This window comes from Cricetulus griseus, chromosome 2, assembly GCF_003668045.3.
Source record: "Cricetulus griseus strain 17A/GY chromosome 2, alternate assembly CriGri-PICRH-1.0, whole genome shotgun sequence".
NCBI lineage: Eukaryota > Metazoa > Chordata > Mammalia > Rodentia > Cricetidae > Cricetulus > Cricetulus griseus.
In genome coordinates this window covers 417,692,995-417,707,652 of record NC_048595.1, presented here as the reverse complement: position 1 = coordinate 417,707,652, position 14,658 = coordinate 417,692,995, and the positions used below count along the sequence as shown (strand labels likewise).

Below are 14,658 nucleotides of genomic sequence, written 5' to 3'. Positions count from 1 at the left end.
AATTGTTCTACCAGGGATGGTTCCAGGCTTCCTTCTTTCTGTGGTGGGAGAGGGGTACCTTCCTTTCAAAAGCAAAACCTCATTAATATTTTTAGCTGCCAGTCACTTTTTGTGCAAGGAGTTTGATTCGAGATGCTGTCAGGGTTTGAATGTGAAGTGTTTCACACAGTCTCATGAGGGGAAATACTCAGTTCCCAGTTGGTGATGCTGTTTTGGAAGATTGGGGAAGCTTTTGTAAGTGATACATCGTCTCAAGAAGTAAGTAAACTGGAGGGTGGGTATTGAGGTTAAGTAGCCTAGCCCTACTTCCTGCCCAAACTCCCCATTCTGGCTGAGGAAGGAATATGACTGGCTACCTCTCATTCCTGTTATCATGCCTACCCTACCATGCTGGACTGCAACCCTTCTTCAGTTGTGAACTAAATTGAATCCTCCCACCTTTAAGTTGCTTTTTTTTATTGGGTAGTTGATTACAGCATTGAGAAAATAAGTAATGTGGACAATGATCATGTTTTATGAAGTAAATTAAATGTATTTGTTTCTTTTAAATGAAAAGCTTATATAAAATGCATATATATATATACATATATATTTGTTAGGATGTGTGTGTGTGTGTGTGTGTGTGTGTGTGTGTGTGTGTGTGTGTGTGTATTTTAATCAAACAAATTATAAAGCTACTTGGCAAACTGCCTTCATGCTGCAGGAGGAGTGGACATGCAGCTCAACAGCAGAGCACTTGCCTGGCACAGACAAAGCCTTGATTTCCTTTCCCAGCATTGGAAAAGAATATAATTTATTGCAGGCAAGTCAGCCAGAGAGATAGCCTGTATTGCAAATATTTGTTATAGTCTGCTAATAAAAATGATGTGCAATTGATTGATGCACCAGTTGTTTGGCTTTCTGGGGGATGAAATTATACAGACACAGGAAGCCTAAGAACTTCCAGGGACACTTGTCCGCAATTCATCCATCTGTAAAACGCTGGAGGCTTTTTACTCCATATGGCAGCAGTCCACTCAGTATAGATCCTGAGAACAAAGCACAAATGAGCCGAATTGATTATATTTCCTTCCTTTCATCTGAGTGCATGGTCTCATATAAATACAAGGCTTGCTCTTATTTTCCAACTTTCAATGAACAAAAAAAATAATTTCTCCATCTCTAACCATGGCAAATTGAATATGGCTTCCCACAAAGCACTGAAAAGAAAGGCTATGGAACTTTCTGAGAACTCAATGCCATTCAATCAGAGCTATGACCTTGTGTGAACTCCTTTCTACATTCTCCTTTTATTTCTTATTTTCAATTCACATCTCTCAAAATACTAAGTGCCCAATGAGATGTCTTAAGCATCTCACCTCCTCTGTGAATGGTTCTGAGGATGTAATTTGAAGACTTGAGCTTGATAACAACTTTCTTTGTGTCACATCCTCTGCCCTCTTCTCCTCCTTTTATGTCATAGTGACCCAGAATAATATTTTTCTGCTAAGAGCTATTGTAATTTTATTGATAAACAATCTGTCTGCTGATAAATCAAATTTGGCTTCTAATAAGTACTGGAGTGTCACTGCATAGCATTTTAGAAGGCCAAAATGCTGCCATTTCAGCTTTGGCCTTTAGAAAATTCAATTATAGCCATAGTAGTAGAAGTAAATGTTTCTTTTTAAAAATTGGTCTTGATAGCTGAGATATTATCAAAAGTTCTTTCATTCTAAATTTTTCTTTTTCACATACCTCATTTTGTGTTATCCTCTATAAAAACCCCTATTCATTCTGCAGCATGTTCAGAAGGAGGATCTAATTCACCCTCTCTGAATACATTTTGTTCTTGTGAACAATAGCATCCAGTTCTTTCAGCACACAGCAAACACTTCCTGGAATTAATGACTTCTTGCTGTACATTATTCCTTATTTCACCCCAGATGTTTCAGCCTCCTCTCCCCAGCTCTTTCCATTTCCTTTTTGGATGAGAGCCCTCCATATGAATTGCCTCATGTTTTTATGGCTTAAGTTGTATCTTGAACTGACTCAAATGTTAAAGTCTACACATAGTTCCCAAGCAAGTATTTCCAATTGAATCTTACTGGTGAACTCCATACCCCCATTGCACTAGCTTGCAGGTGTCTTTGCCTAGATTCCTTTGCCTAGATCCCCTCAACCTCAGCAGCTCCCAAATGAAACAGATCTTTGTGTTCTGTATCAAGACCTCTCCCAGGCTGTCTCTGTCATCTAAATCCCTGGGTATCAAACCCAACCTTCATCATTTACTCTCTTCCCCACTTGCTTCACACAATCAGGTGTTCAACTTGCTGATTCTGAAGGATCCTTCCCTGCCTCTCCATTTTGCAACAACAGAACTCTCTGTCAGTTGTCCATGTCAGTGACTCCTTACGTTAGATCTCTACTGTTGGTCCTGATAGCCTAAACAATTTGCCCATGCCCTGCCTCTTCCTCCACAGTCCCTCTTACAGTATTTTCAACAGCTTCAATTACTCTAATCCATAAAGATCTGCTCACAACTGCCTCAAGAATCAAGTCTACATGTGACAGCTCAGGACATCTCTCACCTCACCGGGAGCCAGTTTCACTCTTATTTGCTTCCTGTCCAAGGAGGTGATTCAGTGATTGTCCCAGAGGAGACCTTTCAGAAACAGTCTCTGGGAAGTGGCTTACTGATCAGAAACTTTTTAGATAGGGATTTTCCATGACAGTAGAAAATGGGGGGGGTGAAATAGGATTATAGGGAGTGGATGAACTTCCCCTCAAAATAACTGTTGAAACTGGAATGCCTTTTCAGAGCTATCCTGAGTTGTGAGGGAGAGAAGAGTCTGGACGGTCCCACTTTGATCCATCATCAGATGCAGTTCACCTTGAGGAGGGCAGTTTTCTTTAACAGAGACAGCCATCAACATGGCCAAGCAACCGATGCCCATCTTCCCATGACCTTCCTAGAAGATGAATAAATAAACAGGCCCCGGAAGCAAATCTGAAAGTATTTCGTGATGCCAGCTGATTGAGCACACCTTTATAGTTTCTTGGAGGCGGTATCCTTTGAGTTATGTGGTGGATTGTGCAGCAATTTGAATGTGGCGCCCCAAAAGTCTAGATACTGAGAATCTTAGGTCTTCCATGTGTCCATGCTGGAAGGTAGGGATTAGCGAGGGTTTCTTTGGGTATGGAGGGTGACTGCTCATTAGTGTCTTCTTTGGGGGAGGGGGTGAGTTCCCACTCTTGCAATACTGGATTAGTGCTAACAGTGCATTGTTATAAAGCATGCCCCACTCCCATGTCTTACCTTTGTCATGCATGCCTCTTTCTTTTCCTTCCACTTTCTGCTGTTTGTTGCAGCAGCTGGAGCAGATGTGGTCACCTGATCTTTGACTTCCCAGCCTCCAAAACCACATGGAAAATAAACACCTCTTCATTGTATTTTAGTGTTATGTATGTTGTTAGCCTTAGAAAATGAGCCAAGGCACATTGTTGCCTCTCTTTCAGTGCTCCTTTCTAATCTTTTATAGTATCATGTCCACATTACATTTTCAGGCTCTCTTGGCAACTCTATGCAATGTGAAGGATAACCAAGTGTCATGTGTAACTATCAAATTGGACGCTAGAGGCCTGACTTCCACATCTCTTTCTTTCCCTCCTGCATCCTGGAAGACCATTAGTGGTAGAACATGGTAATTCTAGCTAATTCATTGAGAGGGGACCTGGTGTTCATGACTGAACAGCAAGGAAATGGAAGAACCATAGGGCATCATTCCACCTCTAGAATAGTAAACAAGAAAGGAAAATGTCTGTTGTGTTTAAGTCCCTGAAGTCATGTTACTTCAGCTGAACTTATACACACCTTGAATATCCAGCTGGAGATACTGAACTCTGTAACAGTCTATCCCCACTCCCACACATCCTCAGTTCCACCAGGCATTCAGATCCAGCTGAAATGTGCTCTCCTCGTGGGAGTGTACTAATGTGCTCCCAGGTTTCCTCTAGCAGGAAACTGTATCCTTCTCTGTTGACTGCCCATGGTTATTTATATGTGCTTTCCTCGCTGAGTAGAATATTTTCATTATGAATGAAATTCTTTCCACAATTCTTAACTTTTCTACCAAACTATAATATCCTGCACGGGTGAGTCTGAGCCTAGCTCTGACCCACCATGTCCAGCTAGAATTCTTTTACTGAGTAGACAGTTGTATTATATGTTAACTCAGTGATGTTCCTAACAATAACTGGTATTCTTACAATTTTTTCTTCACAAGCTTTGCAACAGGAAACTGTTTAACTCATCACACACAATTGCAAAGTGCCATTTCTTCTTATCTCCTTTCTGAAAACCTCCACCCTCTTCAAGTGAGTCCTTTAGGAATGTGCCTGCAACCTTCCCTTGGAAAGGCCTTGCTATCCACCCTGGCTCAAAATCTGTTGGCTTCAGTTTTCATAAAAGGTTGGCTTCCTATTTGGAGAGTGGAGTATTTAAAAAACAGATCCCCTCCGTGTGAATACTCTCTCTTTGTCCTGGTGGCTGGTAATGGTCCAACTGCTCACAGCTAACAGCAAGTGATTCTAGCTAGGGTCTTTGATCTCAAAGGGTTCACGCCACCCTGCTTATCCACCTATATGTGTCATATGTGCTGTGGTCTATAGTCTCCTGGGCCCAGGATGGTATTAGAATGGAGATCCCCATGTGGTGATTCTGACCCTGGCACTTGCTAGAATCATCGTTTCAAGGAAGGTGCTTGAAATCTGAGACTTTAAGCTTTATCTACTACAAAAGAATCTGAGTACAGACTCTGAGGCATGAAATGCCTGAGCTCTCATCCTAGCCCTTCTACCAACTTAAGCCCCTGCATTTTTTGTGTGTATTATGACATTCTGGAAGGATCAGGAGAGGTGTTATACTGTTTGATGAAGTAACATTTGGGATTTGTGACACTTTGATGTGTTTGATGGGTGGAGGCACAGGAAGGCTGTCTTGTTCCCAAGATACTGGTCTACCCTTTTCTGGACCCACCAGCATGTGAAACATACACACACACACACACACACACACACACACACACACACGGCACACACACACACACGGCACACACACACACACACACACACACACACACACACACACACACACACACACACACACGCACACGCACACGCACACGCACACGCACACGCACATGCACATGGATGGGAAGTCAACCCTGTCTGTCTGTCCATCTTTGTAGAATGGGATTGGGGGAGGGAGGGTGACAAGAAATGATAAGAAAAGTTGGAAACAGTAAAGATATTAAAGTATGATTAGAGTATAGTGATTTTAATTTTCTCCTTTTGTTTTCCAAATCTAAAAATCTCTACATGTAGGCTTTTATAATTAATAAGGAAATAAATTGCTTTAAAGAACTAGCAGTTGTCCTTTCCTGCTGTGTTTTGAGATTTTTGCATCTCTAAAGTTAAGAATCCTTGTTTCAATTATCCACAGCAAGATAAAAATAAACAAGCCTTTATTTTATTAATAATTTAGTTCCTGTTGTGCCCAATAAAATAAAAATCAAATCCTTAGGAACTGCAAGAAAAACTAGCAATTTTTTGAGTGAACTTTACATAGAAATTGTCTTATTTTGAAGAGAGTTTTGGTTTCTGTTGTTTTCAAGTTTCCTGACTTGCCCCTTTCATTATTTAGATATTTATTTCTTTGGAAGGGTGCCCTGTGAAAGGGGTCTGACTCGACTTTGGGCAGGTGCATTTTTGCACTTAGTCCCTGGATGGATGGAACGGCTGAGCAGACCTAATTGTCACAGGGTGGACTGTGTAACTGTCACTTGGACTCAGACCTGTTCAGCTCCCAGGTGGCCATAGAGAGGGTCTTCAGATTCTTCCTGTCTTTATTGTCACCTCTGCTCTGAAGCAGATGCTGTATCAAGGGCATGCCTTTGCTTAGGCTGATTGGGAATACAGTTCAGTACAGAATAAAGTTTTTTTTTTTTAATGCAGAAAAAAAGAATCTTTGTTTCACTGGCAAAGAAAACAACATGCCAACCCAGGGCTAACCAGATCAATAGACTCATCCCTATATCTAACAGGCCTTGAAAATCAACAGTAGAAAGAAAGGCCTTATAAAAGTGGATCCAGACATATACTGGCAAACGATGCACAGCAGATATTTGTAATCAACCACAGCACTCACTGACAGTAGCTGTGACTCAGGGCTCTTCATCTGGTAGCCTGTCACCCAAACTGAAAGCAAGACCACATTTGCATACTCTTAGGACAACTAACTACTAGAGGCCTCACATGGACAAGTTATTTAAATATGTCCTGTTGGTTTGAGCTTACTTGCTTTCTAAGGACCAGCAGGCTATATGAAGAGTTTCTATTTGTACCATTTTGATCTACATAGACGTTTTTATAACATGAATGAACTTTGATACTAGAGGAATGGGTGATGTAAAAATCTGGGTTCTGGCTGTGTGAAGAAAATAAATGGGATGGGCAATGGCAGGCCCATTTTCCACTGTGTGACAACTGGCTGATTCTGAGCAGAGGCCTGCTTCCTTCAGGACAAGGTGTGTGCTCTCCAGCTCAGCTCCATCACCCTCATCCCTTTTGGCTCTCCTATTCAGTTTGATAAGGAATTCTCCTGTAGAACTTATGCTTTGTGATCCTTGCATCACAATCACTTCCCCTACACAGAGAAAGCAAGTAAAGCTGTTACGTGAGATGGCCACATCATTTGCTGTTTCTATGTGATGTTGCAAAACTACGTAGTTTTCCTTTGTGGAAGCAGAGGCCTCCCTGGTGTAATCTACCATCCAGGTCACTTTTTTCCTGTCTTCATCCAAAGACCAGGAACTGAAGAGGCAGCTCTGCTCCAGGCTCATTTACCCCCTGAAGGCTAGAAGCTATTTAAAGCACCAGAGAACCCTGAAGGACTCTTGATGCACTTGTGATCATTCAAGATGCAGCAATTTTTGCTTTGTTTTGTTTTGTTTTGCCTTGCCATTTTTGAAGGACTGCATTATCATGTCAATTGGGCTTTCATTGATCGCACTTAAGATATTCCTCTATGAGTGGACTGTGGTGTCATGATTAGTCTTTACAGCCACACTAGGACACATATGTACACATACAATCAGCAGCAAAGGCACTCCCCCAGACCCCAGGAGGACAGCTATTTCATATAACAAGGGACCACTGGTATTTCCTTTCTGTGGCTACAGACTTGTAATAGGCAAGAAGCCAACCCTGCTAATGTGTTTCTGAAAAGATTGAGGAAGAACAGTCCTCCCTCCAAGGCATAGCAGAGAGGCAAACCCTAATTTTGGTTGGCTGGGAAGTATGGCTGCCCTTAGAAAATGATTTTGACCCTTCATTAATTTGAAGACTCACTAAGTGATGCTTTAACCAGTGATGACTCTTCTCCATCCTCTCATTCCTGATTGAGCTTAGCCAGAACCTTTATGGTCAGGAAAAATCCTACAAGGTTCACATGTCAGGTGAAGAAGTCCTCTCTGTCATTACTGATCATTCCAAGCATAGAAGACCAAGTCATAATGAACACCTTAATGGGGAATTATAAATTCCCCACTAATATAAAGTTCCCCCAAAATATAAAGTTCTAACAGACATCTTAACCTTGGCAAAAACAAGGCACTCAGAAATTTGGATTAAACAATCAGATCTGAACCTTAGAAGATATCCTTCCTCCAAGGAATTTGAGCAAATTTTCCTACCAAAATAAGTCAGCTACTGCTAACTATAACACAACATTAAGTCCAGTGGCACAAGCAACTCCTCTTTGAAACGATCCTAATCCCAAGAGCAGGAAAAACCTCTCTCTCTCTCTCCTCTCTCTCTCTCTCTCTCTCTCTCTCTCTCTCTCTCTCTCTCTTCTCTCTCTGTCTCTCTCTCTCTCTCTCTCTCTCTCTCTTTCTCTCTTCACAAGTACTTCTGATGTCTATTAGGAATGAATCGTGCCGTTCTTAAAGGATGCATTTTGCTCACAAAATTGAGATGTCATCTCTGTGCACTTAGGATCTGCAACAATACAAGACTCATATCAACCAGTGTTTGTGAAAGGGGAGAAAGAAGGTGAAGGGAGGAAAGGAAACTCAAACTGGATGCATCAGACACTTGGGTCTACTTACCAGAAAGGTCCAGATCCTTCTACAAGGTCATTGTGTACATGCTTCAGTGATGAAGTCTAAGTATCTTTCAAAATACATCAAAACTCACTTTTTTCAGGAAGCCTCTGGTGCCCATCTGTTACCTGACCACCACTCTCTTCCTTTTTATTCTTATTTAACTCACAAATAATTAACTTCTTACTTTGGGCTCAGGACTTTAAATGTTTTCTCTTGGTGATTTACTGAGCAACTGGGAGGCAAGAGTTTTCTTGTGTTCCTTCATCTTCTAAATTCCCAGCATAAAGCATAGACTTTTGGGTGGATAAATAGATAAAAAGAAATCCCCAACCCTTTCGTGTTAATCTTCAAGACACCCACCTTAAATTTAAATTATTTGAGAATTCTATCTTGAGCAAATGGATCATCTATTTAATTGAGCTCTTAATTGGGGAGTTTTCTGAGTCCTGTTTCTGGGTCATGTTTTGTTGTTTCTGGTTATCAAGGGAGAATGAGCAACTCATTTCAATGTCAGCCTCAAAAAATGGAATAACCTAAAGGACCGCATATCAAAAATTCAGATAATTCCTTTAAAGTCAACTATAAATGGCACCATAAGTATACTATTTGTGCTATTTAAGTGTTTCTGCATTTCATTTATTATGCAAAATTACACAGAAACAAAAGAATAACAGATAATGGACACAAATTTTGAGATTATTCAGACTTGGTAGCATAAGGGAACTATAAAATGACTAAGAGAAGATAAGAGTCAGTTAGACTCAAAAAACAAACAGGTGAGGTCATGAGATCAGAAACATACAGTCTCATTATTGAGTCTGTAAAGTATCCTGTAGGAAATGAAGAAAGCTGCAAGACTTTCATGATGAAAGGAGTGTAGTCAGCATACCAGCTGGGTACAGGGAAGAGATATTGAAGATGTTCACCAGAGAGGATGTAAATGGGTGGCTAATTTTATATGAGCTGCAGGGCTCCTTATTTTAAATGTTTTTCATGATATAATGTACATAACCAGATCATGTTGTTTCCTCCTCCTCCCCCCTCTCCTTTTATCTCCTCTCTCTCTACCTCCTCCTTTCTCTCCCCGTGACTGTGTGTGCACTTGCCAGGGCACGTACGAGCATGAATGCAAATGTACTGTTTGTGCACATATGCATATACTCACACACCTTCATTGTTAATTTGGTACCAAGCCAAAGTGTGGATGTTACTGCTAGCCTTTGACCCTTTAAACTCAGGTGACAGACACTAAAACACAAAATAAAATCAACCGTGTTACGGTTCTCATTGTGTTCTTTTTGCTTTCTGATTCATGTAAGGAAAAGGGTTTCCAGTGACTCAAAAAAAATAACAAAAACAAAAACAAAAACAAACAAACAACCCTGAGTCCTAATCCAGAACATGTTTACTGATAACCAGAGATTTTATTTTGCTCCATTGACTGCTTTGATTTTTAGTGAGCCTTTAATTGAGACTGCTGAATCCCAGATAATAGTAGACACGTGGCCATTTAACCAATGATGCAAGAACACACAGAAACAAGAGTTAAGAAAAACCAATCAATGCACAAAGCTACAACATCCTACATTAATAAAAGTTTTAATGCACACTCAACTAAAAGATGCATATAAGGATGACGGACTCTCCATTCACAGGCAGCCAACAGGATTGGAATTTATCAAACAAAAGTTCAGGTTGTACGTTTTATAAACCATTAAAGTTGAAGGGGAAAAATAAAATTAACAATGGAAGCATCATCAACGACTTTAAAATGGGATGGGATGATTAAAGAAAGAATTCAAGTATTGTTGTAAAGTTCTTCTGAAATATCTTCGAAACGTTTTGTGCATTTCCTGTCTTTGTATAGGAAAAACAAAAGAAAGCACATCACTTGGCAAAAACGCCACAGCTCTAATGTGATTCATGTTTCAATCATGCACCTATGTGTACTGCTCACTTAGCTGGGAGGAGTAGCTCTAATTCAGAGGGCTCATGCACTACCCCAGGTGAGCAACAAAGTTAGCGCACACCTCCCCATCCAAGCGTCATTAATTATCGCAGCAAAAGGATAGCAAGTGAAACGGGAACTTGGTCATCACTTAACACTCTTGTTGGGTAATATTAAACAATGGTGGGCTTGTGCTTTGAATTCAAATTAATAAGAAAAAGTATTCACATCACAAAATAAGCAAATGAATGGCATGTGCAAGAAAAAATGAAGCAAAGAGGCTGAAACCACATAACCTAATGCCACTGAAAATGATTCGAACCCATTGTGTACAGTATGATTGCACTACCCTTCATGTCCATACACGCATAGTTTAAAGCTTCTGCATTTTACACATACACACAGATAATTTAACATTGGAGCATAGGTTTGGTTACCTATGAAACTGACAGTGTAACAAAAAGTTACACTGACATTTGTCGTATGTACATAATATTTGGGGACCACTGTGGTCTGATTTAAAACATAACATCGCACATTTACAATGTTGTTTGTGAAATGCTCAAAAGTTAACAATAGAGATCTATTTTGTAACTGGCATGGTTTTGGGTTGAATAAAGTCACCACGGTGCCTTGAAAATAGTAGGGAAATGAGTACGGTGTGGTTGGCAGCTGCTTGGTATCTCATAGTGAAGTGGACCCCTAAGCAATGCAACAACAGGGAGAGATACCAAGTCATCTGAGTTTCCTCCAAACTTCCTCCAAGCTAAGCCACTGCCATTCAGTAAAAGGGTACAACCTGTGTCTTATAAAACCAGGAATAAGGCCAATAAACCTTATAGATAGCCCTGTTATCACTATATAAGCAAACAGCAAGTTCAAGCAAAAGACTGCATACCTGCATAGCACCTGTTTCTCAGAAAGCCATCCGAGGGATTAAGATGTTAGGTTATGGTCTGGGGTAGTATATAGCAATCAAGATGTCTGCTCTATGCGTGTGAAACTTCAGTAACTAAAGATATCTTGGGGGGAGGGGAAACTCCAGTTTTAAGCAGTCCATTTTCAGGAAATCCTCCCTACTAGTCAAGAAAAATGTTGTAAAACTTACTGCATGAGTCTTACTGGAAAGGGTTTAGAGCCAAATGTAGAAAGTAACCCAATACCAGGAAGAAATGCATAGTTGAACTGGATGTCTTCTTCCTGAAAGAGGGACAGTGAAAAGTAGGGCCTCTTAGGGGTCTGATTCTAGATGAAGCCACCGTGTACAAGCCCAAACATCTAAAACAAAGCTAGTCGGGAATTTCTTCAGTAACTTGTTCCCCTAACACTTTAATGGAAGCTATCCTAGCAATACATTAAAGAAGGGATGGGTGAAGATGAGGGAAACTCAGAGAGTCTTGGGAAGGCCAAGAATCTCTCTCCCCAGCTACTGGAGGAAAAAGAAGAGAGTGGGCTCCAATGTAGTGGAATCCCATCACAGTCCACCAAAGTCCATGGGCCAGAAAAACACCGAGGGGCAAGCGAGCTCTGGAAATCACCATGCCAAATGACAGGCCGAAATGAACAGAAGGTTACCTGCTATCTGCCCCACCACACTGGCATTCTGTCACACAGATTCTGAGGCAGAAAGATGAAGCATAAATGAAAGTTGACAAAAATACAAAGGAACAGAATGGAAAGCTTAACTTTTCTCCAAGCTTTCAACATTTAAAAATTACTAATTTTTATTTAAGGCTTTAAGTTTCTCCTCCTTTCACATTTAAGATAGGGAAAGAGAACTGGCTAAACCAAAAACTAAAATTATGAGCTTGGCACTTTTGTGATTAATTCGAGAAGGGTCTCCATTTTCTTACATTATATACATGTGCTTAGGATGACACCAAAAATTTTAGACTCGTCAGTACATATCTACTCACATTTACATAACTTTTGTGTTCTTGATATGGGTTGTTTTATGTCCTCCCACTTTTTATTTTTTGTTTCAAGCATACTAGCTTTGTTTTGTACCCAAACTTCCTGCATCTGGGGCTACATCTACCTTGTTAAGCAAGTCCAACAATCACTGGACATGTTATAAGAGAGGACAGAGAAAAAGAAGGAAAAAACGAGATAAAAGAAGGAAAAGGAGGACGTGGATTAAGCAACAAACATGTAGAGAAGATCTTTGCAAGGAAAACATTTCAGTACAGACAAGTGAAAATGGCATGTCAAAATCTCTTATTTCCATATTTACATTTATAAAAGAACTATACAATATGATGGAGTGGATGGAGCAGGGAGGCATTATCCAGGCCCAGGCAGCTTCCGTGTGTTCATCTGTCATCTTCCCCTTAGGATTCCACTGTAAGTTTTGCTGAAGATCGGCTTGCTAGCTTGGTGTTATATAGGCCATGCAGTTTTTACCCTTTCCAAAATTGGATCTTCATGCCACTGGAGTTTGTCTTTGATAGTAAAGGGGAAAAAATCATGCCAAATCACTTAGAAGATATTAAGTGTCAGCAGGCTAAGGGGGAAATCATTTGCTATGTGTTCTTTTATTGCACTTTGCTGCTGTTCCTTTCTCCTTTTGTTAAAAAGAAAAAATAAAGGATTCTGAACAGTTTTGTTTTTTAATGACATGGTCCTTAACTCCCTCCCCTTTGTTGACAGGTGATAGGAGGGTTTACTTGAAGTTATTTTCAAAGGGGCAGTTGTCTTGTACCCCATCCCCATTCCCACATTTGAGCTCCATGGTCATTACCACCCAGTGGTCTTGTTTATAGACTTAAGAGTTCTGGCAGCATGGTTGAAACATGTCATACCCAGAACCCAACAGTACAAGGTGGCATGCCTGCAGTGCGGCTGATTCAGATGGGGCCTTGCTGTGTTGGATCGAACCTCCTCTTCTTGACGTTTCTTCCAGAGTACATTAAAAGAAGATGCAGGGGGGAGGAAAAGAAAAGCCACAATATTAATCAGATGATGGTGAAAGATAAATGAGGACAACAACAATGATGCTAATTCCAGAGCGGAGTAACCATCTCACACAGAGGCAGTCTCCAAAGTAACCCGAAACACAGAAGAACTAATGTTTTGGATTGTCTTCACACTTCCCCCACGAGACCAAGAGAAACTTCAAGTTGTTCATTCTCAATCACAAATTGGCCTAAATTTAGAAGTAAACATTGTTACTAGTTCATTAGATGAGGAGTACTACAGAATAGCCCCTTCAGTTTCTCCTCCCAAGTGAACTAAGAGAAACTCTGAAGGTCTTGTAGTTGTTTCCTCCAAGCCTCCAGAGTTCTGTAGCAACAGGCGGTTCTCACCAAGGTGACAAAAAAGCCTTGTTGTGCCTGATTAGTTCTGCCTTGGGTGTGTGAGGTTATATTCCACTATGGAACAAGCACTTTTCATGGTGGAAAGTTGGCAGAATGCACAGGGGGGCAGTACACTCAGGAGAATGGACACAGGCCCGGGTTAGCCAAGCAAAGGTAGCAGTTTAGCTCTGTTGAGAGAAGCAAGTTCGAATGCCTTGCTCACAATGTCCAGTCTCCTAAAAAGTGGCTTCTGTGCTTGGAGAGAGAGAAAAAAAACCAGCAAGACACAACAAGGCAACAACATGAGTTGGCATAACCTCCCCATGGTCTGGCTTTATGTGGGGCATCAAGCAAGGGGCTCATGCATTAGTCTGCATACTGGTGGGCTCACACTGCTGCCACCAAGGCATCATGCAAAACTGGAGGCTGGGGAGCCCTCTGCTCCCTCATTCCCCTGCCCACTTACTCAGGGCCAACTGGATGCCTTCCCAGGCCCTAAACACCAAAATATTACAACAGATTCCTCCTCACCCACGTGTCCTTCAAACCAGAAATACTACCAAAGCTTAAAACAGGTAGAAAAGTGTCCTGCAAAGTTCCTATCTTTCCCAGAAGGCCCACTTTGATGCTTCCTTTTTGAAATATCAAATATTTGCTATCTTCAGAAAAAAAATTCTCCCTTTTCTGTTTTCTTAAACTGCCATTGAAACATGTTCATGAAAGCTTAGACATGTGGTACTTTGGCTGAACAACTTAATCTGTTGCAACAAATACTCTTTGCATTAGAGCTACTGACTTCTTACCACCCAGTCCTCTGTGAAGCCAACAATCTTGAGAGCAGGCATTGCTGACTGTAGGGGAAACATAGGTAAGAACACACAGGACATCTCCACAATGTGTCTGTCACCAAATGAACTTGCTGTGGGGCTCAGTACCTGCATCTGCCATCAACGCCCATGCTTTCTGAGAAGATATTTAAGAGAGGTATCTCCTACTAAAGACTTTGGGAAGAGACACACTAATGGCTTCATCAACTGCCTATCCTTGAGAAATCACTCCAGAGGACCAGGGACCCTACCCAAGCCAGCTGTGTGTTACTGGAACTCAGGAGAAACTAGCTCAACTAAATGTAAACACTGAGGGCAGAGCATATACGACTAGCACTGAGCAGGACGTGACCACACTACCCATCTCTAAATTCTTTCATTCAAATGTAGAGAATCCCAAGGTCAGGACCACCAGGTGGCGTGTTTTTAAAGAGAGAACTGAAATT

The 14,658-nt window shown here is 41.0% G+C and overlaps 1 protein-coding gene across 2 annotated transcripts in view; it reads right to left on the bottom strand.

The window, feature by feature from the left end:
* Positions 1–9,716: 9,716 nt before the first annotated feature.
* The window catches only part of Adam23 (ADAM metallopeptidase domain 23), a 155,628-nt gene continuing 150,686 nt past the window's right edge, over positions 9,717–14,658 (bottom strand). For both annotated transcript variants that reach the window (XM_027397057.2, XM_027397058.2), the window contains one exon: positions 9,717–12,984. In XM_027397057.2, coding sequence (XP_027252858.1) covers positions 12,936–12,984 — 49 coding nt within the window. In that variant the 3' untranslated portion in view covers positions 9,717–12,935. The remainder of the gene's footprint in view (positions 12,985–14,658) is intronic.